The sequence below is a fragment of the Trichoplusia ni genome, chromosome 11 (assembly GCF_003590095.1).
Source record: "Trichoplusia ni isolate ovarian cell line Hi5 chromosome 11, tn1, whole genome shotgun sequence".
Lineage (NCBI taxonomy): Eukaryota > Metazoa > Arthropoda > Insecta > Lepidoptera > Noctuidae > Trichoplusia > Trichoplusia ni.
The window spans coordinates 11,495,693-11,518,830 of NC_039488.1; the positions used below are offsets into that span (position 1 = coordinate 11,495,693).

At 34.5% G+C, this 23,138-nt stretch overlaps 2 protein-coding genes and 1 non-coding gene across 3 annotated transcripts; 1 reads left to right on the forward strand and 2 right to left on the reverse strand.

Annotated features, from left to right (window-relative positions):
• Window positions 1–323: 323 nt before the first annotated feature.
• Window positions 324–11,776, forward strand: LOC113498527 (probable serine hydrolase). Its single transcript, XM_026878551.1, has 2 exons — window positions 324–735; window positions 7,705–11,776. The coding sequence occupies exons 1-2, from the start codon at window positions 696–698 to the stop codon at window positions 8,610–8,612; spliced, it is 948 nt and encodes a 315-aa protein (XP_026734352.1). The 5' UTR covers window positions 324–695; the 3' UTR covers window positions 8,613–11,776.
• LOC113498526 (NFX1-type zinc finger-containing protein 1-like) lies at window positions 11,715–19,718 on the reverse strand. Its single transcript, XM_026878550.1, has 14 exons — window positions 18,813–19,718; window positions 18,353–18,587; window positions 18,228–18,273; window positions 17,657–17,891; window positions 17,020–17,184; window positions 15,633–16,526; window positions 15,293–15,445; window positions 14,887–15,034; window positions 14,412–14,495; window positions 13,824–14,098; window positions 13,168–13,314; window positions 12,688–12,862; window positions 12,210–12,352; window positions 11,715–11,850 (listed from the first exon to the last, which is right to left on the reverse strand). Exons 1-14 carry the CDS (start codon window positions 19,500–19,502, stop codon window positions 11,782–11,784), a joined length of 3,459 nt encoding a protein of 1,152 aa, XP_026734351.1. The 5' UTR covers window positions 19,503–19,718; the 3' UTR covers window positions 11,715–11,781.
• LOC113499116 lies at window positions 13,519–13,637 on the reverse strand. Its single transcript, XR_003401074.1, has one exon. It is a non-coding gene; the product is annotated as a 5S ribosomal RNA (ribosomal RNA).
• Window positions 19,719–23,138: the final 3,420 nt, after the last annotated feature.

Sequence of the window (23,138 nt, forward strand, 5' to 3'; positions counted from 1 at the left end):
CGAATGAGATGGCGCGACGAACTGGATGCGTACCACAAACAGTGGATGGCAAAAGCAATAGACCGGACAGAGTGGAAGAACCTAAGGGAGGCCTTTGCCCTGCAGTGGGAAAGTAATGGCTGTAATAAAAAAAAAAACAATTTTACATTTAAGACACAATTTTAATACGATATAACAAACAGTGCTGCTCGACAGAGAGCAGAAGAGATTTTGGCTTTGGAGCACAAAAACCTTTGTTAAAAACGCTTATTCTGGTACTGCTTACTGACGCCAATTGACATGTATTGAACTGTCAGTGTCACACTGACAGTTACCTTACCTTCATACGTCAAGTTTACTCCATGTTTCATCATTTTGAGGAAAACATAAGCATAATCGATTATTTTGTTCGTAGTGTTCGGTCTTTTAGTTTCATAAGACTGCGGCAGTCCGTGGGTGTATCATGTATATAGTACAGTTGGTCCAGTGCAGTTGTTAACCTTATGTGAACTCACGTTTACGGTCACCTCTAATCAGAAAGATTAGTTTCTATCTGTGCTAGTATTTTAGATAATTTAAGAACATACTATAGACGTTCTTCTAAATAATCGCAAATCATAGTACGCGTGTAGAGCTGTCTCATTCTGTTCTTGGAATAAATGATCACGCGAGTGATAAAATTGATAGTATTCTAAGTTTATAAAGAATTTCTTACGATGGCTGAGACTATGATGAATGGACACCAAGTGCAAGAAGGTAAAACACTTAATTATTCTATACGTTCGTTGTTAATTACAGAATTTGCCAGTATTACTTTTGCACTAAAAAGTGCAGGCTAAACAATCATAAAACATGCAAAAACTTTGTTTTTTTTTTCAACTGTAGGTTCTTAATTTAAAATTATAATAAGTTTGCTCACATATTGTTGAGATATGGTATTTGCACATTGTAATATAGTAATAGGATTTAAATAAACTATTTTTTTATGGTATTGTAATTTTTATGTGATTTATAAATGATAAAGTTATAAAAAATCTATTTTATTCATGAGGCTTCATCATACTAAAAATATACATAAAATACACATAAAAATAAAAGATATTTTTCTTGCAGCAATATTTAATAATAAAAATATTTAAATATTTCTTGAATATTTTAATAGTGTATTGTTCTATAAATTGCATGAAATACAATGATTAATGTAAGTTTCAGTATTAAAAAAATCTTGAATATTATTTACAACCTAGATTAAAATATTCTTTGTTGCAACAAGTTCATGGGTCTTTTGAGTTATTTGACCTAAAGTTTTTAGTATTCAATCAATAGTATTTTGTTTAAGCTGAGTCTATTAACCAAAAATCAATTTATCAGTTAATTTACTCATAATTTATGTAGCTCATAAATAATTAATAAGTTTTTAACATATTTCCGAGTCCTTTGATTTGATTACAGATCTGTATAATTATTTTGTAGTCTAGCTTCCTTTAGCCCATACTTTCAATGAGAATTGAATATTTTGCTTTTTGTATTTTTATGTCATCGTAACTGGTCATAAATAGCAATTTCTGATATTAAAATTACAAAAACAATTAATTTATTGAGTTTCTTTAGATGATAGCAACTGAACTATGTCTTATAGAAATCCATTACACATAATGGTATTATATGATCAGAACGTTAACAATGTATAAATTTTTTGATACTAATAATCATAATTAGTCTTGGTGTCTTTTGGTATAAATGGAGTATGTGATTTGGTAATCTTTATTGATGTTTTACATTGGGTTCTAAGGCAAAATGACACACCAAGATTGTTTACGTTTTCGTAAAAAATATACTTGTAGATACTTATAACTTAAAGAAATGAAGTATAGAGAAAGAATTGTGACTTATTTCCTATGGAGATTAACTCAATATTCAATCTCTAGCAGCCAAATACATTAATAAATAGACTTGAAAAACACAGATGTATTAAATAGTATTTACTACCCGTCATTATTTAATCTTCACACATTGTTTTTATGTACAATGTATACAGAACATTGATGCTTGGTATGTTTGTTTTCATTCTTAACCAGTCAAGTCAAAGCAACTCATTTGTTTGTTTTGTAAACAGCTTGTCTCAAGAGATGCTTGTTGTTGGAGGTTTCCTTTCTTGCATGTTTTCTTTGCTTCCAAGATGGAAGCTATTCTGGCACGTCATTAAAAACCCTTGTCAAGTGTAGTTGCACTTGCGACATTGAGGGTACAATACTAATCAGACTTCGAAAAATAAATGGTCACCCATCAAATCGTTATTGTGGCAAAAGGAAATTGAAGGTCTAGGTTTTACGGTTTGTGGGATACAGCCTGGTAGCAGACAGCAGAGCTTCAGTGGTAGGGTTCCGATTTTATCTTTTGATACCTAATGAAATGAAGTCGTATAATTCTTTGATACCCGACTTTAGTCTCTAATGGCACTTGCCTTGTGTACTTAGATAATTATGTACGAGTTCGTATGGCGGAACGTTCGCTTGGAGCGTAAAATTAATGGTTATGAGACTTATGTTGCGTCACCACTGCAAAGAAGGATAGACCTTAAAACTCGACCAAGCCAGTCTGGGCGTTCCTTTCCAAGTTACGTACCATTAGATGGCAAAAGAAAACATTTTGTTTCGATAGTCTGTGTAAATTAATTTAGTTCTGTTCCAGTGCCATATCTGTACTCGTCAGGTTTAGATACAGCCTAATGGCAAACGGACAGACGGAGAGCAAAGCCTTAGAACGCCTCAAAAATGGTCCGAAATACGATTTTCATATTAAAATAGTATTGTTTAGAACGACACTGAGCAAAGATGCTTATTATGAGGAAGATTTTCCTATGAATCACGCTGTAACGTACTGAAGTCCGAAGTCCATTCGTGTTACGTATACACTCGTTTGCCAAGATGTCTTATGCTGTGATTTTAGAGTTGTTAAAAAGAAGTATAGTTTTGGAATTCTAATAATTTCGGGTCAAGAATAAATAATCATTTTTTAATTTACACACAATGTGGTACTTATTTTGTCAAGAAAAAAGACGGCCAAAATGAATTTAAATTTTGAAAAACAAATACCTTAATGTGTTGCACAATCATATTGCGGACTGCGCAAAGCTTGTGTAAAAGATACTACAGCTGCACCAAAGGCAAGGGAAAGATGTCTTATTTTACTGGCTGCATCCATTTCGCTATCGGAATATTGTTCAATGATCCAATTAGACCTTGAGACTTTAACCACATCTGAAAGTAATGTTATTGTATTGTAGAATAGGCTTTTGAAGGTCGTGTTGTAGGATACATTTAGATTCTTTTTGAGTGACCATGAATGAATATTTTTGAGTAAAGAAGAAATAAAGGGTATTAGATGAAGGTCGAAACATCTCACATTTTTATTCCCGAGTATTCTTGCAATAGTTTTTGCTAACGCTTGTTATAATAGGAATAATGATAACCTTGTTTCCATATAAATTGCAATATTTCAATACAAAAAGGTTGACTACTCGCCCAGGACCGATGTTTTCCTTCTAAAACTGTAATTATATCATTAAAAAGGCGGCGATAGACCCTGCTTATTGCCTAAGCATACCAAACATCATCCAATGAGCTATTCAATAAAAAAACATCAAAATCACAATGCCCCATATTGGCTTCTAATCAACTCCCATATTGACTTGCTAGTCAAAACTTTATCGATACTACAATATTTCTCATTAATCCATTCGATTATTGCAATATAACTTATCTCATTGCGGTATTAATATACTACATAATAAAGATAAAACCGAGGTACCTTAACTAGTAATATATTTTTAACATGTGTTACGTAGATAACATATAATCGCTGGTGTTAATCCTTGTCAGCCAAATCTCGAATCAGTCAATAAAAAAATAGTTCCGTTAAGGCAAAGTCCAGTATTGTGGAGTCCAAAGTTCGTTATTGCAATAACATTGCTATGACTAAACAGAGACCTTGTCTGAATAAGCGGACCGACAAGATAAGTAAGATAAGTGCAATTTGAAGAATACCTATTTATAGATTATTAAGTAGAGTCTTACTAAACTTACTATAGTCTCCTTTTAATATTTGGACTTTTACAGTAAGATTTTTATATGAATTCTGATCTTTCAAATGGTGTTTCCAAAGCGGAAGCTACGTCGTTTAAAAACTTGGACTTAAATTGTGTCTGGGATTGTGAATCCGAGCTTAAAACGTCGGCTGTTTTCTTTCACGCAGCGCCGTCCTAGTTTTCTTTGAGAAGCTTTTAGTGTACCTACCTGTGTTGTGAATACCATTCCTATGATGGTGCAAGGTAAAAGTGGACGATGATATTCTGACGATGTGAGTTGACGTAACATTTCAACGTTCATCATTACGGAATCGAATTGCATATAACATATGTAGTTATGACTTAAGCAAACCTTTTCTACTTTTCCTAGAAATAGTATTCCAGTATCGATTGAAAGATTTATCTTTCTTCCTCTATGACCTTCTTTAAAAAATTGTATAATTCTACTGGTGTGTGCATGTCACTGAACTCCTAATCGGCTGGACCTATTTGAATGTTTCCGTTGATAGTGCTGCAGGACGCTCACTTAAGGCTCTATTTAGAATATCTTTCAGTCTTTCAGTTTCAAGCCTATTTTAATTCTAGCTGTGTGTAGACCACGACACCTTAGAACGGTCAAATCAACGGTGGTTTCTTTAGGCTAGCAATGTTTAATACAAATATATTAATAGGAATGAACATGCTCATTGTAAGGTCATGGTTAAATGGCTGGCCGTGAAATAGTTATACGTTCTTCGTTCTAATAATATAGGTTTTACTTATTATGGGTGCTTTTCTTTTGTTAATTAATCAGTTTCAAATTAAAGTAAAATAATAGTAAGTAATTATGAATGGTTGGGTTTCTTTTCCATAGCAATTACGCTTAATACCCGAGTGGCTTAAACTATATTTGTATTATTTCAAAAAAATTAAACCTTCGAATTTTGGATTTCGGGTCTTCACTATCTGATTAAGTATTAAAAGTTTAAACATTTCGCTATTAGAAGTAACATTTCTTGTTGCTTCGTATTTTGCTACGTAAAAGAGTTTTTTATAGGTTTATTGCATGATGATAAGCAAATAAGATAATAGGACTTTGTACTTTGTTCACTCCATTGTTGATTGATATACAAGCTAACGATAATTCTAGATATTATCTTATGTAACCTTCTTACATGGTATCATATGTAGATATAATAATCATATACATTACTATAAACGTCCCAATGCTAGGCACCGGTTAACACGTTAGCACTCTGCAGGTTGTGCGAGTTCAGATTCCAAAAGATTCCTGTACCATTCCATTCACCGTCACTGGTGTCAAAAAAAACTTCATTGACATTTGCCCGATTTGAGTTCAATCTTGCATCTTAATCATGACTTAAAATCGTCAAAAATTCACATCACAATTTTATTGCTCCTGCTATCAGCAATTTCAAGCGATGTTTCGGTAAATTACCAAACATTGTTTCATTGTATCGATATGAATGAGGTAGATTACTCATTTTTTTTACTGTCACATAAATTACTTGCGTTAAAAAGCCTAGTCACCTTACTTTACCGTTTTGTATTGTATGAATTATGCATGTTTCCATTTCAGTTTTGAATTGTCTTCCACGTTATTTAAAAAAAAAAAACCGGAAAATATTTTCCAAATGGCACACAACGCCATCTAGTCTTAGGCTGAACAAAACTTGTTTTACGAGTCCTAGGTAACTGATAAACATACTTAATTACAAGAAAGATACATATTAAAAATAACTTCACCCAGACACAGAACAAATGACCGTACACAACACCCAAATATTTGCCCTGAGTGGGAATCGAACCTAAGACATCCGCTCTAGCAGTCGGGGCACTAACCCCTAGACCAACAGGCCAGCAATTATACCTACTTACACCTACGTATCTAGTGATTATATTAGTACTTATAAACAATCGGACTTCCGTGTCAAACGGACTGTTACCATCAAAAGATAGTCGGTGAGGTGGTTAACCTGCTGTTGTATCAAAGTCCAATGTTTTTATGAGTTTGGAATGACGATGCTCATTATTAGATACAAGGTCTTTGATATATCCTTTCATACTTCAATTTATAAATGACGTGGTCGTTAAGAAACACGTTAAAATTTCGTGTCAGTTGCCATTTTCGATCACTGAGTAACGATGCTAAATAAATAATACTCTGTGTGATTATCATGAGACATAATGGTGCGTTTGTTAACATTTGGCCTAGGGTCAACGCAGAACGATTGCTGCCTATTTTCATTTTGGACTTATGCTATTTTAAGTAGACGAAGGCAAAAATTTCGTCATTTTTTCGCAGGTGTTATTAGGTGCCAGCATATAAATAAAATCATAAATATAATAAACTACACAGTTCCGGACGATTAGTAGACTTAGTAATGCCTTTATCGGAAAATTTAACCGAACTTCAGTAAATTTTCCGAGCTGAAATTAAAAACCTTTCTCAACTGATTTGCTCCACTATTGACCAACATATTTCTCCAATAATGGATAATTCAGTACGGAGCGAAACAGTCACGTTCACGTTCAATGCATTAATTTCCAATTATTGTATTGGAAAAATGCTTAAGAGAATTTTAATAGTTTCAAATTTAATCCAATTGCCACTTATTCATTGGCCATTGCAAATAACAATAATCGGGGCCCAGGGGAAGAAGTGTGTAGTGCCGATAGGGGCAGACTCTTACATACTAAACCTGAACGACCGTGAAACGTCTCCTACGTTTTGGCTGGTGCGTGGCAATGCGTAGCAATTCATCATAATTGGATATTCAGTGCATGAGTGCACACATAGAACATTCTCGGTGAAGACAATGGAATTCCAATTATTTTGTTTTCAAGATGCTTAAGATAATAGGAATAGTATCAAATTTAATCTAATTGCTATTATTCATCGGCCATTTTAAATAGCAAAATCGGGGCCTTGAACTAATACCGCTAATACTTAGTCACGTACTCTTCCACCTCATGCTAATACCAAAGCAGAAAATTAATCGTCCAAGCAATCGCTCTAATTATCATTTCTAGAGATGAGGTCTAGCGACCTGTGCGTACTTATCTCAGAACACGAGACTTGCATACGTAAGGTACCTATAATGTAGGTTTATACGACTAAGCAGTAGATAATATAAGAGGTAAATTGATAAAGTATTCAGATAAACTGTGCAAATGTGTTCAAATATAGTATGTTTAGACTTAAGTATGTTTCATGCGTTTAGAATCAATTCGTTTAACTGTGTCAGGGCGTTTCTTTTCTTACATTTGTAGACGTTATATTTGAAATAAATATCAAAAATGGAATGTTGTATTAAATATCCAACAATAATCTTTCGATCTGTTAAACAAATATTGTCTGTTTAAAAACGCTTGTCATGTCCTTGATCCAATCCTTTATTTCGAGTAACACGAAACGACTTCCAAAGTTAAATGTTTTCTTGGATCGTCAATTTAGTATGAATATTCATTTATTGTGGAGCACGTCCTGCCTTTGTTTGTTTAAATTTTGTTAATGAAAACTTTACACTGATATCGTTAACCGTTATTTGAAGTTTAACGTAACCAATTACACATAACAATATGAATTGTCCGTGTATTCCTGTTGTAAATTAACCGCTTATTGTTTTCTATTGCAGTGCTACCGCCTGGGTACAAGGTAGAGGAGATCGAAATACCAGTCCCATGGGGCCACGTCGCTGGGCGATGGTGGGGCCCTCGGAACAAGCAGCCGGTCATCGCCATTCACGGTTGGCAGGACAACGCGGGCACCTGGGACAACCTCATCCCGCTCCTGCCCGTCACCACCTCCGTCCTCTGCATCGACCTACCCGGACACGGCCTTTCAACGCACTATCCCACCGGCATGCTGTACTACATATTCTGGGACGGCATCGTACTACTCAGAAGAATCATTCAACATTTTAAATGGACCAAAGTCTCGTTAATGGGACACTCTCTCGGCGGTGCGATCAGCTTCATGTACGCGGCTTCCTTCCCCGATGAAGTTGACAGAATTATTTGCGTCGATATCGCCAGTCCTGCTGTCCGCGAGCCCAGTAATATGGTGAAAACGACTGGTGTTGCCATCGACAAACTACTGCAGTATGAACACTTGACGGAAGACAAAGTCCCTTGTTACACTTACGAAGAGATGATTGATATTGTTTGCGACGCATACAAGGGATCTATTTCAAGAGAGAACTGCAAGATATTGATGAAACGAGGTATGATGCCAACTCCGGCGCATATGAAGAGAAAAGGCTATTTCTTCAGGAGGGACCCCAGATTGAAAGTATCAGGGCTCGCTATGATGTCTATAGAAACAGCTTTGGAATATGCATCGAAAGTTAAATGTAAAGTCTTAAATATTCGGGCTTTGCCTGGTCAGAGGTGGGAGAAGTTAGATTATTATTTGAGTGTAGTGGAGAAGATGCGGGCTACGGCTGACGTGAGGTATGAAGAGGTGGAGGGGACGCATCACATCCAGCTGGAAGCCGCGGACAGGATAGCGGGGCTCGTGGAAGAGTTCCTAGAAGAATATTAGGTTAATTTAGCTGAATGCTAATGTGATAATTATGTGATGCGTTAACGTACCGTAGTTAGGTACAGTTGTGAGCTGTAGAACAGAAGTATTTTTTTAAAGCTTAAGCATTTCTTCTTTCTATAGATAGTTAGGTATCTTCGCCAAGTTATGGCATTGTAGTTGCTACAGTTGTTTATAATGTATGCGTTGAGTAAATGGGTGGATACTTCGTAACGAATTAATGAATATTTTGGGTTTTGTCGAACGAATAGTGAATCAAAGTAAAAGCAAGCATATCCTAGATGAAAATATCTTAACAGTCTTTAAACAAAGAATGTTTTTAGCAATGAGATAGTGATCTAACATTACCATTGAACAAAAGAAATACTTACCTATTGCAATTGTGGTTTTTAGAGCGTAATAAGTTATAATGTAAATGTGCTATTGTATTTAAGTAACGCAACATTTTAAATGCAACACTAATGATGTTAGAAAGTAAATCGTCGAATCATTTAAGTAAGTTATGTTCAGAATAATACCTAAGTAAATGTTTTTGTGTTACATCAACTTAAACCTAGACTTCGTCTAATTCATTGATTGTTTTTTTTTAATGACTAGTTGCACTTATGGACGTTCTGCTGAGCAAAACATGTTTTTGTGATCAATTTTTTTTTTAAGTGCATTTGTGATTGCAATATTTTTGAGCCCCTAGCGAGACTTATTTTACGATTATTTTGTAGTGTGGAATCAATTTTTGTAGCTGAAAGTCCGCAAAACATGACAATTGCTCTGAATAGCAATATTATAATCGTTTATTTTCAAGTTCTCGTAAATATCTGACAGATCTAGCCGCCATTTTGGTGACGAAAATTGACAGTTCATTTCTAACGTAAGCAATTTTTTAATAATGCGTCAGAATGACGTCAATATCCTATGCGACAAGGGTCTGTTAAAAATTGAAGAAAAATCTGATCAAATAAGAACAAAACATATCTTCAACCAGTGTACTATAAAAGGACAATCGATTATGTGATACAATGAACAAAGATGTGACAGTAAACGTTAATGTTTCAAAACTTAAAGTAAGGAAAGTTCTCGGAACTAAGTATTTAATTGATGGTTATCGATCGTTTTGGGCACAGGTAAAATGAGATGCTAATAATATGTTTGATAATTAACATTTTTGTCGTAACTATAGTTCAAGAGGTTGTGTTGTGGGAAGGAATTCATTTTAATTTATTAAAAACCCCAAATTTTTTAGGCAAGTCACGGTCGGTAGTCGATTTCTGTGGTCACCATCTAGTGTGATTTGTTGTCAGGTGATTTTGTAATGTTTTTTGAAATGTTATATTTAATTTTCATACTGTAAACCTTTTTCTGAAATGTTATATTAATAGTTTAGAAACGCATTGAAGTGTTCCTCTATAATTCAAATTTGTTACCATATAAATTAAGCAGTACCAAAAGGAAAACAGATGCCGCTCTACACCATATATAGTCTCTGTCTCGCATAATGTAAAGACGTTCCAGTTGACCGTTAGATCAAAAACCATATTATTTTACGATTCTATTGATAGACGGAATGATGACGGTAATGATACTAAATTAGGTATTACAAATCGTTTTTAATGTATTTGAATGCAAGTCATTCGATACAGTTCAATAATGGCAATAGAGATTATAAATAGATACATTGATATGTATATTATAAAGATGTACGTTTATAATACGGGGGAGGCTTTATTTAACACATACAGGGTGTAACAGAAATACGTGGTCATATTTTGCATACTACTACATATAATTAAAAAATGAAGGGAAGAAACTGAGGAAGATTAAATTCTATGGGCAGAATAAAATTATTGTTGCTGAAATGTTCTATATGCATTGAATATGACCACTCATTTCCTCAACATCCTGTATTGCATTGACGTATATTACTAATTATTTACGTAATTCAAATGCTATTGTCCGATCACAATGCACTAGCATGATTAGGTGTAAGTTTAGACGTTTTCGTAGACCAGTTGAATAAACTTGTAATTAAGTTTTATTTATTTATAGACAAGTTAAGTGTATTCATTCGAGTTTGACTCGCGCTCGTTAACCTAATTTTGCCATGTCATACTACCCTGTCAAAAAATCTGGAATAATACATCCGGTTTCTAAAATGTGATTAATTTTTCTGTTTCTTTTCTATTGTAATTGGTCGCTCACAGCTCTTAAGAATGTTTGACAAGTGTTGAAATATTTTTCGTATTGATCAGCTTTTCAGGAACAGAGGGTGCTTCGTTGTCATTAGTCAATAAATTTGACTAAATGTTACAGTAAAATAGATTCACGACATAAGAATCCTGTATTCTTGTTGATAATTATCTATATAGAAAATGCTTCTCGCACTAAGGCTATTTGTACGCCTAGAATCTTGAGTCTTTGCTATGTATAACTTGAATAGACACAAAATCATTCCTGAACTATCTGTCAATGTCACAAATAGTAATTTATTCCGTAGCATAGTTAAGAAATAAATGACAAATATTTCAATAGCATGATAATAGATGTGTTACTACATAATATAATATTTTTGTAAAGTTATATTGCGTGGCTTATAAATCGACGCATGTAAACTGAGCTTTGACTTCGGTGGACAGGGAAACATATCCCTGTGTTTAGCGTTGAAATGAAATGTAATAGTTTATTCTGCGAACAAGGTAAATTATATAACTTAGGGCCGATTTTGCAATCGCCAGATAACTTTTATTCGATGAATATATTTGTCGTTTTGACAGCTTTTGTATAGAAAATATGTCAAACGGCCATATTTATTCCTCAGATAAAAGTTATCTGACGATTGAAAAATCGGGCCTTAGAAATGTAAAACTTATTATAAGCTTTCTGAAGTCGATATTTTCTAATTGGCTGAGAAGCAAATTAGTCCAGGAAAATTAGTATCTTTAGAATAAATAAACAGAAAAATGCTAAGTTCAGTACTGACAGCGAAGTTCACTTCGCAAACGGTATTTTGGAGCTGTCTTTACTTGCGTCGATTTATACATAATGCTTACGAGTGGCTTATTAGAAGTGAGTAATAGAAACAGTTTTGATAGCACCATGATTGATAGAATTATTTATTTACTAACAAAATTATTGTAATTCACAATGTTAAATAAAAAAGTATAAATTAATTTTTTCATTTCATTTCGCAACTCCTTAGACATGATTCTGCCAGACAATTGTCTATTTCGTCTATGCTTTTAATCTGCAAAGAAGAAATGTTGGAATTAAAAATCCGAGAACCGAATGCAATCAACTAAAAATTTACCCTCCCCTTTTTTCGTATTTTTTAACGACTCTCGCAGAAACTATTTATTTATTCCTTGTGTCGCGAAGGTTTTCAAATCACGTGCACAGAGACACCCAGACTCGGAACAGTATTCGTGGACCACACAAATGCTTGTCCTACGCGGGGGTCGAACCCGCTCAACCCCTTGGCTATCCGTGCACTTATTGTTGCAGCATCGCGCAAAATTAGAACAAAATTTTCGTAGAATCAATACTTTTCTCAAAAATTCCTTCTAAAATGTTATAAGGCTTTTAAAAAAGGTTATTTTGGCTAACCTCAAGGGTATTTCCTTTATGTTTCGTACACGTCAGGTTTATTTTAGTTCCTATTGCATTTTGTTCTACAAGTTTCTGATTGATCTGTCTCCATATACTGCTGGCTGATTTTAGTACATTCATGTTTCCGAATATGTAGAAACCTGGAAATAAATAAATAATTTTAAGTTTAGAAGTAATCTAATAAATAATCAATTTTTCTTATTTATAGATAGATATTTGAGAAATTCGTGTAATGGCCCTGAAAACCAGATTAAGTTAATCTATTGTCAAATTTATTGATTATATTTTCTGAAGATGATTGTTTGATAAAAAGACGATGGTCAACAAAAAAATAGTTCAAATGTTTTTTTTTTATAAAACCTCCAGTTGCTTTTTTTTAGAAACCAGGGTTTGTTTTGAGGTTCCCTCGCCTTACCAAAAAAGGGGTTAAAATATTTAGTATTTCGTTATTAAGGTTATCCAATTGATATCTTACCTTCTTTAGCTCGGGACAAAGCAACACAGATTCTGTTAGGAGCGTTCAGGAATCCAATCTTGTTGTCTCTGTTACTCCTTACGAGTGATAATATCACTATCCTGTTCTCTTCTCCTTGGTAGTTGTCAACTGCTGTTATTTTAACGTCTCGGAGAAGACTGTATTTTCTAGTAAGCTACAAAAAAAATGTAGGTTTACATGCTTGATGTAATTCGTATTTTTCCGCATTACCCTTTTGTTAGGGTTTAAATTAGGTTGGTGATAAATTAATTTAGCAATATCTTATTTTGATCAAGTTTATTTAGTGAAAAGAAAGCTGCAAAACCAAGTAAACAAATTCAGACTTCTACTTAAAGCTAGCTGATCTCCAATACTAAAGAGGTTTCCTAATATGATTAGAATTGTATATCGACTTTCGTCACTGACCGTGTCTGGGGTACATTTTAAGTACATAGGTGCATATTATAACAAAATACATACATCCTTTATGAGAGACACTTGGCCGGTGTAAGTGGCGAGTATCGTGATCTCTTCAGGCTTGTACTCCAAGCGCCGAAGGTAGTTCGCCAGGGCGACGCACCACTTAGCCTCCCAAGTGTTCCTGTGACTCCAACTGTCTTCCATACCCTGGAATATTACACAATATGGTTAGTTAGTTTTGTTTGTCTGTAGATAGGAATAAAAAAATGACACATAATACTTAGAGACTTCCTTATATCAGAATTAAAAATTGTATAAGAAAATATCTGATAAAAAATATAATCCAGTTAATGCGTAATAAAATATTTAAAAACAATAATATCTACATGAACAAAAATAATAAATGCAAAAAGCCAACGACACGCGGTATTCCCAGGCGGTCACCCATCCAAGTACTAACCGCGCCCGATGTTGCTTAACTTCGGTGATCGGACGAGAACCGGTGTATTCAACGTGGTATGGGCGTTGGCGATACCTAAGCTAAAATACATGATGGTGTGTAAGACGCCATATTCACAAAGATGAAATTTCTTATTATTTAATAGGTCATCATATATACATTGATGAACATCACTCAGTATTGTTCGTTTGCGAATACGAAATAAGATTGTGGTTATTAAAAAAATAATAATAGAATACTGTTTCTTTCTACTAACCTCAGAATCTTCATAAACCTCATGTGTATAGAAAAACAAGTTATCCCGCATCCCTTTCACATCGGGGTACGTATAAACACTGGTATGGGAGTCCAGCCTCTCATATACAGCCGGTACTATCAACTGTACGAAGTCAGGCCTCATTCTGCGTTGTGTAGTCAGGGTCCTAGCGTGGACACCGTTGCGGATCATGCGTTCAAAGAGCGATACTTCAAGGTTAAAGTCTCTGGCTAACTTGTAGTGGGCGGCTGTAGGACGAAGCTGTTTGTGGTCACCTGTGGAGACGGTGTCAGTACTAAATATTTTTATGGAGATGTTGTTAGTACAAAATATTTTGGAGTTTTTGAGTGATTAAAATTTTACTAAATAAAAGTTGTAATTTGGTTTTCGTCAAGAATCAGGTCTTGTAAAAGAGAAATATAGTTCATGAAATTTATAATTAATCAACCTCAAAGCTGCATCACGCCTTCAAATGGTATAATTTAAACTGTCTTTGACCACAATCGTATGTCGGTTGTCGCCAATACAATCAACAGCCATAGAAACTAAATATATCGATTTAATCAACTGCTATATTTCCATACTTACCAATAAGTATAAGGTGTTCACATCGATGAGTTAAAGACGCAACGATATGTGCTTCTAATACTTCAGCCGCTTCTTCGACGATCACTGGAATGTTAATATTATATATTTTAATAAAATCATCATAGAAGGCATTAGTATTTTCTTAAACTAGGTAATATTGCATGCAGATCTCATCTTAAGGCAGATAAAGTGAAGAGTTATTCTAGGCTTTTATACAGCGGTTGACTTCTTTCGCCATTGAATATGAACAGCTCGACATACACAGGTGAATGAAAAGTTAAGAAGCCCTTTCCCTGCAGGATTATAGTTTAAAAATAAAATAAGTAAAATAATGGCTACTTTGAATTCTGTGGGTCACTTAAAATTTTGTCCTAAGAAAATTCGAATCATTTATGTATTCCTAAATTTTAAAACAAATCCGTTCATTCGTCATGTCAATTTGGTCTCCAGGTACTTAGTGTTATTATTACTATACCTATAGGTGACAGCAGCTTCCTCATGAGGTCGTGTCTCCTGGCGGCGGTGGTGGTGGTCACCCCCACCACTCTGACGGTCCTCATTACTTCACCGTCAATCAAGGTTGCCACTTCATTTAATTCTTGATTTGTTGTGTTGTGTTGCTCCTATGATATGGCAAACAAGTTTAATAAGATTTAACATTGTAACAAGAGAAATCATTATTTATTACTGTTTTATTAGATAAAAAGAAGAAGAATATTTTTCACTACGTTTTAGGCATTTTCGTTTAGAAGATCCATTTTTTTTCTGAAAATTACCTGTCTATTCAAGAGGCTATAAAACGTTGAAATTTTACAGATCTAAGGAGATCAAGTTAAATAATAATTTCGATAAAGATGTATTAAAAAAAACTACTAACTTACCAACAAATTATTCATTTTAGCCAGTAATTGGTTCTTTATAGATTCCACAGCGGCGTAATACACCCGCCATCTTTGTTCAGGGTTCAAACTGTACAAGTCTTTACTTATTTCTATGTTTTGTTCTTGTTTGCTGTTCTGTAAAACTCTGTATTTCTGAAAAAAAAAGAGCACAAATTTAATACTTGATAACTCATCATCCCGGCTTCTATAGTAGATAGGTATTTTAGTGTTCAACTGGATTGGAAGCAGAAGCCATCACATGTTAGGAGAAGCGTCGGTAAAGTAAAGAATTACAGTAATTTATTTTTCAGTTACACGAGTTTGAAATTTCAGTATTTACCTTAAAACAATCTAATCTCTTCCTAACTCTTTTGATCTGCATCTCAAACTTTTCTGTCATCTTCTGCCCTTCCAAGTGATTGTCAGTAATATCTTTAACATATTTAATACTATTCAACATCGATTCTATTTCTGTCAACGCCCATTTCTCAGAGAAGCAAGTTTCGATTTCTTCTGTAAGAGCTAGATCATCTAGTTTCTCCCAGTCCTCTTCGATTAAATCAGAATCATTGGGTTCATCAACTTCTAGAAGTTCTAAATCTTCCTCCAAATGACCAAAAAGCCAGGGAAGTATGCTATCGTCTTTACAACTCTTTAGTTCATAGTTCTTATCACCAACTTTTAGGTGTGGTTTCAATGTTTTGTACGAAACGATTTCTCTTTCACATTTCTCAATCTCACCTTGTACTTCAGTCATTTCTTTGAATATTTTCTCCAACTCATTTCTCTTACTCGCGTACAAGTAAGAATATTTCGACTTGATTTTCGTCCTTAAATTGTGAAGCGTGAATTTTTCTAGCAAAGGACTTTTGCTCTGGCTGCCTAATCTCACTATACTGTTAGTGACACTTAAGATGCCTTCTAGGAACTGATCTAGGGCGTGATTCGTGTAGCAAATGATTAACATCGGGGTGCCTTCGAGTGCTAAATTCCTTAGTAGAGTGGATGCGATTTTCACCCCTATGTACGTTTTACCGGTACCTGGCGGGCCTTGGATTACGGCGAATTCTCGTGTTAGAGCGAACTTGTAGGCTTCTAATTGGGAGTTGTCGAGGCCGAAGTACTGATCAGGCCATTGTTCTGTATCTAATACTGGGAAAGGGATTTCTTCAGAGTTATAAGGTAAAGTGTAAATCGTTTCGTTCGTTAAATAAGTGGGAGGGCTTGATTGTTTCTGGAAAGAGAAAATAGAAGGGTTATTTCGGATACTCTGACATAGGACTGCAAAATATTTAGTATTTATTATTATTTTTACATTCCATATTTTACTTTGATGTTCGGAAATAAACATATTTTTTCATGAAATGAATAGTCTTTTATATTCAGGAAGAGACTTTGGTCCACAACATCATAAAATCATAACAATTTTAGCAGATAAGCATTTTTTTATGGTAAGCCCAGTTTATTTTTTGAAATTGTGGGGTTATAATGAAGGATGTTGTTCATTTAGATGTACAAAATGGTAAATTAAACATGACTGAACTTTTCCGGGAGCAAGATGGGTCGATGACATAAAAAAGGACTCGGGTCGAGTTTGGATGAGGCTAGCACAGGACCGTAGAAATTGGCACGGGAAAGGGGAGGCCTATGCCCAGCAGTGAAAGGATAAAGGCTGTGGATGATGATGAACTTTTCCGAATATGCACAGTACTTAAAACAGAACAGACCTGAACATCAACAATATACTTCTTCATAGGCAGATCATCTATTCTAGACTGCTGTAAAACCTTCAGTACTCTGTGGTAGGGCTCGAAGAACACTTCGCTTTCCACCATCAGGTACGCTTCGGAGAATATGTTCCTCGATGTTGGGTTTTGAAATGATACGGCTATCTGTAAAAGAAATATTCATTTTCAATTTTTAGACTAAAGGCATCTGTAAATTGACTAGGGGAAGATTGGGTTGTTTCCATATCTCGAAGTTTATTGCAATTTACCCCAGAGATATACATACATGGCAAAATAAACAAATGACTTTCTTGTGACATTTAAACTGCTTGTACCTAAGTCGCGGCAAAAAGTAGCCTGAAAGGAATTACTTTCAAATTGTAGGTAGTCCTTTCTTAGGAAAATTAAAACATTCGTCTTTTTGAGAATAAGTATAAATCAGACAAGGAGTAAAACAGTATAATAAATCAAAGGCGAAGCGTAAACGGTGGGCAGACAGAAAGACTGGACTACTATCGATAAGAATGCCATTGGACCATTGCATGTTACTAAATTCTTTTATGATGTACAATAAAGAATATTCTATACTACTTTTATACGTAGATATAACATTAGTATAGATTACAAAAGTACTCACATAACCTTCACTTAGCAAGCTCAAACTAGAATCAAGTACAGTCGCACACAAAATAGTTTCAAACTTGTCACTGGTGAAGAGCAATAGCGACCCGAACATCAGCTGCTTGTTGTTCGCGTATCTTTTGAAGTCGACTGTACTGTTGCTCAGGCGCTCCTTCCAAGCTATGTCCACTAGATGGCCTACGCGGTTGTTGCTCACGTAGTTACGGAGAACACGTACTTTTGGGTATACTCTGGAATTTAATAGATATTATATTAATGCTAGTAAAAATTAGGGTCAGTTGTTATTTTTATTTAAACTTTTATCAGCGTTGGGATATGAATATAAATGAGATGTCATTATTCCAATTTTTGACAATTGTTTAAGAACGATTTACTCATGCTTATTTATCAGGATCGCCCGACTAGTTTCAGATCGCGAGTCTAAAAAGTCGGGTGAAAGCTTGTGGGTTCGAAACTAGTCGGGCGATGCTTATAAATAAAGACTATGAGTGAGTAAACCCTTCGCAAACAATATCAATTAAGATATCACTTTTAGAATAAAATTACTGCAATAAAAATAAACTCACCTAATATTCTCATGCCGCCTTTTAGACGGATTCTCCAAGTATTTACCTGAAGAAAGAAAATATTATACTTTGCTTTACAATACAGACTTAACAATATCAAAGAATTAGAATAAATGTTTACCAACATATTCCTTCCCGTAGGGGTCCAAAACAATCTTCTCTTAACAGCTTGAATTGTAAGTCTAGATAATGTTCTATAGTTGCGTAGGCACCGTTAACAATATTCGGTTGTATAGGAACTTTGTTGACTGAAAGTAAATCATCCTGTGTTGGAAATATGTTTAGATTTTTGAAGTAATTTTTGTCTTGGTTTTGAGTTTCTTGTGGTGCTATGTTTGCAGTACCAACTTCATTCAGATCCTGGAAATAGAAAATGATTTGTTAAATTTAAATGAGAAAGGTATTTTAAGTAGCTTGTACTGAATTTCTGGAGCAATTCTTTTGTCATTAAAAAAAATGATTGGTTTTCAATATTCTAACATTTAATGGACTTAGATTAAAGAAAAATTAGGACTGTTTTAAACTTACTGTGATGATAGTCGAAAAAATGTTTATTAGCAAATAAATAAACCATATTTCACATACCTCATCCTTCAATAATCTCATAGCCCTTGACTTCAAGTCCTCAATCTTTAGGAACAAGTCATTACTGAACCGTTCAGTGTGCTCCTCTCTAACACCAATAGCACTGACTTCAGTTAACTCCAATAAATCAAGTATTTCCTTTATAAATTCAACATTATCACTCTCAAAGATCATTATCCCTTCACACAGTGACAAGATATTAACATAAAATGATTCCGCATCATCCCACAACTGTGAATTCAACCTCTTTTCGACAATCCTCACACTAGGTAACTCATCTAAATAGTTTTTAATATTGACCAAGAAGTTTGAATTTTGAAACCGAGTTCTTAAAAGTTTTACTATTTTTGAATTTTCACCGGGCTCCAAGGTCTTGTATACGTTTGCTAATATCTTCACAATTAAAACTATGAAGTCTCCTTTTAGTTCTTCTTCGTCGAGTAGATTCCAGAAGCCTGGTCTATGGGAGACTTCTAAATTTAAAATTGGAGGGCTTAATGTAGAGATGTCAAGTAGTCTCTTGAATCCGATTGGTTTTTTCTCTGTGTACTGCGGTCTGGGGGTAACCTTTGGTTCCGGAGGCTCTTCATCAGCAAACTCTGATGTTGCTGCGGAGCTATTAGGCCTGGCGTCTTCAATCAGGGTTCCGTCGAACCAGTCTATCCGCAACGAAGCCTTGTTATCACTCATGACTTAGATTTGATACAACAATGTATTTTAAACGTAATTAACCTAATTTTCACTGTTTTATTGTACTCTTATTCATTTAAAAACTAAGTAGGACGTACAAAAATAAATTCTTGTTTTGACATTGACGTCAGCAAACTAACAGCAGCTAACAGCTGAATATGACGCTGTCACTTTTAGTCACATGGTTCTGTCAAAAACGTTTCGTTGTACTCATAATAACATGTTTGTAAGATAAATAATATGTATAGCAAGGCCATCAAGACGAGATAAAGAATGTAAACAAACTTTCAGGGGTTCACAAACAACTGAGAAATACAGAACTGAAACAGTTTTCAGTTCTAAGGACTTACGTAAAAATGATAAACTGCAATAAATATGTGTTTAAAACATTGAAATTAAGTAAAACAATAACACACCACGTTCACTAATGTACTTTGAAATTCACTAATAAATTATATACACTCGCAGTCTCATCCGATCTCAATACTAAACATAATAAAAACCGCATGCCTACAATAAAATCTTTACAACGGAAGTGTAAAACTCGTTATACTAATATTATTTTATTGACTTTCAGTATCTGTCGTATGAAGCAGTATTTTTTTTACGTGTGTAACCATAAATGAAAGGATTATTGACCATTAAAAATAAAATTCTGGTTTCATTTTTACCGCTTTTGGCAACTGTAGCTCATAAACGAGTGCTATTTATTTGCTTTTTTGTTTCTTAAATTCTATCTCCTTGGCAACCATGGCCATCATAATCAAAGATGATTTTATAGACTCATATAAAACCTATATTTTATTTTATATTCCTAAGGCACAGGTATGATCAAGACAGCCAAAACGTATCTGTATCGTTAGAACTGTAATAAAAATTTACACAAAAGAGACTATAACACAATTTTACTTCTGTTTATTAGGCTGTAAAAGGTAAGTAAAGGCCCTTTTCTTAACAAGCGAGCTTTAACGAGCAACGAGCAATGAGGTCATTATCTATAAGACTTTAAGAATGTAGGATTATGGTAGACGGTTTACGCTAATTCGTACTTTTCATTTTATGGTTTGAAAACGTCGGCTATTCCGAACTCGAGGGTTCTATTTTATTGAGGTTATGCTCTCTGTCTATTCGCTGTCACTAGGCTGTTTTTTTACTGTGCAATGCGACATCACGCTTCCAGGGATAGCGAAACGATTTCTGAGATTAATTCACCCTAATTAAATTTAAATTTTCTCATAATCAAGGCAAAGCCATAGGAATTGTTTGCGGGTATTCTAAACAAATGTTTGTGCATAGAGGTGTGTGTTGGATTCTTGCCAGCTTTCCCTGCATTTTCTATCGAGAGTTTCTCTTGTTCACGAGCATGTGATGTCTACGGCCACTTATCATTGAGTGTTCGAAATGTCGCGTGACTCTTGACCTAATTGTTTGTAATTCTCTATGTTAATCTCTCACTTATTACTTACTAGCTGTTGCCCGCGACTTCGTCTGCGTGGTTAGAAGATATAAGTTATGACTTTTTCTTCGCTCCTATTGGTCGCAGCGTGATGATATATAGCCTAAAACCTCTCTCGATGAATGGTCTATTCAACACAAAAATATTTTTTCAATTTGAACCAGTAGTTCCTGAGATTAGCGCGTTCAAACAAACAAACAAACAAACTCTTCAGCTTTATATATTAGTATATAGATGCCAACGATATCTTCGCTACGTTTCATCGATTTTTAATTTCTCGCGCGGAGATTTTAATATTACGATAACTCATTACCTATTCACTTTTTTGGTGTAGTGTAAAAGGCAATTTTGTTCTATATTACATATATAATATATCTAACTTATTTATTAGGATAAGGATTAATACTGTATTGTTAAAAATAGGTTCGTAAATAACCCATAATTTTACTGTATTAAGAAAACACATAAAAATGGTTATTGTGGGTTATCCTTGGAAGATAGACATATAACACCGCGGACTTTTTTGTAGATTTATTAAAGAGGTACAAACCCGCCATACATAGTTTTGTTGTAACACAAAAGGTTTTGGCAGCGTTCTCGAGGAAAGCTCTCGAATGGCTTAATTTTTTCCGACATGTTTAACTAATATCGTTGTAATATTGTCAGTTTACACAAATCCTAAACTTATTATACACTAAAACCTTCCTCAAGAATTGCTCTATCTATTGTTGAAAACCGCATCAAAATCCGTTGCGTAGTTTTAAAGATTTAAGCGTTCATAGGGACATACAACATGACACATGACAGAAAAAGCGACTTTGTTTTATACTATGTAGTGATACACCCATAAAATATGAGTTTGTGACATAGCTGAACCGATTTTTAAAATAGTTTTACAATAATTAAAGAATTATTATTTTAATGACAGAAAGCTACAGAATTTGTTAGAGGCTTTGGCTACGTAAGCGCTCAAAAAATACGGTATAGCAAAGTTGGCATAGGTGACTTTTACTTAAGTAGCTCTGGATCCATTACTGGTGAGTTGATGTGGTAACCATTTTGAATGTAACTACTCATCACTAAGATACTCAAAGGCTTGCCTAAGTTATATAACAATGTAATTTCTTCATCCGTCACGATCAAAATAAGTATGAAAAATGCAAAGATTCGTAACGACTATCTTAACCAGTGACCTTGCCTTTATGGTTTTATACGAGTAGGTATTAGCTGCCTACTAGCGACATATAGAACCCAGTCTATAGACGGCATAATGTAGACGATGCCTTTACTTCTACACAAATAGGCCCCAAACGTCCAAAACATTGTTGTAAAATGATAAACGGTTTCAACACAGGTCTTATTATTTCAGGCCTGAACGTTTACCCACATTTACTTCCACAGCTTGCCTAAACAATGTTTATTTTGTTTTTTATTTTAATTAACCCCTCAGGGACAATGGAAACGCTAATATCTCCGTCGTTCAGCCCTACTGGAGACCTAATGCGAATTTAATTATTTTTTCCATCATAAACAAATTGAATTGTGGTTTTGTTTTCGGATTCAAATTCCTCGTTTACTTTCTTTAACAGCTGTTTTCGTACTTAATCTGCCGATAGTGTAGTGAGAATATTTTTTATGATGCAATATCCAAAGAGTACAAAGGTCCGCTGTCCACTAGACTGTATCTCATGAACGGTGACAGCTAAAAATAGTGATTGAGATTAACCATCGGTTGTTGCGTTTAAAACCTATAAATTATCACCTAATTGAGTACTTTCGTACAGAATCCTCAGCGTCACGAGTCCTACTGGCACGAAAACACGTATCTTCTCCCCGTTTTTAGTAACATTTATATCATTACTACTTTGCTCTTATTAATTATAGCCTGATAGTATGCTATAACCTTCCTCAATAAATAGGCTTTCGAAAACTAAAATAACTATTCAAATTTGACCAGTAGTTCCTGAGATAAGTGCATTCAAACCACAAAACCAAACAATCTCTTGAGCTTTATATTACTAGTATAGAAAACAATATATTATGCAGCACATTATGTGTAGGTACAAGGTCTGACCTACCCAAAGTATAGATCACGATAAAAGCCTCTATACCACTTATTAGTTTACAGTTACCTAACTGTGCACTCTGTCCACGTTATGGGTATTGGTATGGGTATAGGT

Bases quoted from the DNA above. Each gene is read 5' to 3' on its own strand.
- LOC113498527 (XM_026878551.1), top strand. From the start codon at position 696: ATGGCTGAGACTATGATGAATGGACACCAAGTGCAAGAAG. The intron at 736-7,704 runs GTAAAACACTTA...TTTCTATTGCAG, and splicing joins TGGACACCAAGTGCAAGAAG to TGCTACCGCCTGGGTACAAG.
- LOC113498526 (XM_026878550.1), bottom strand. From the start codon at position 19,502: ATGAGTGATAACAAGGCTTCGTTGCGGATAGACTGGTTCGACGGAACC. The intron at 18,274-18,352 runs GTTGGTAAACAT...TTCTTTCTTCAG, and splicing joins ACCCCTACGGGAAGGAATAT to GTAAATACTTGGAGAATCCG. The intron at 12,863-13,167 runs GTATGTATTTTG...TTTTTTTTGTAG, and splicing joins AAGTGTCTCTCATAAAGGAT to CTTACTAGAAAATACAGTCT.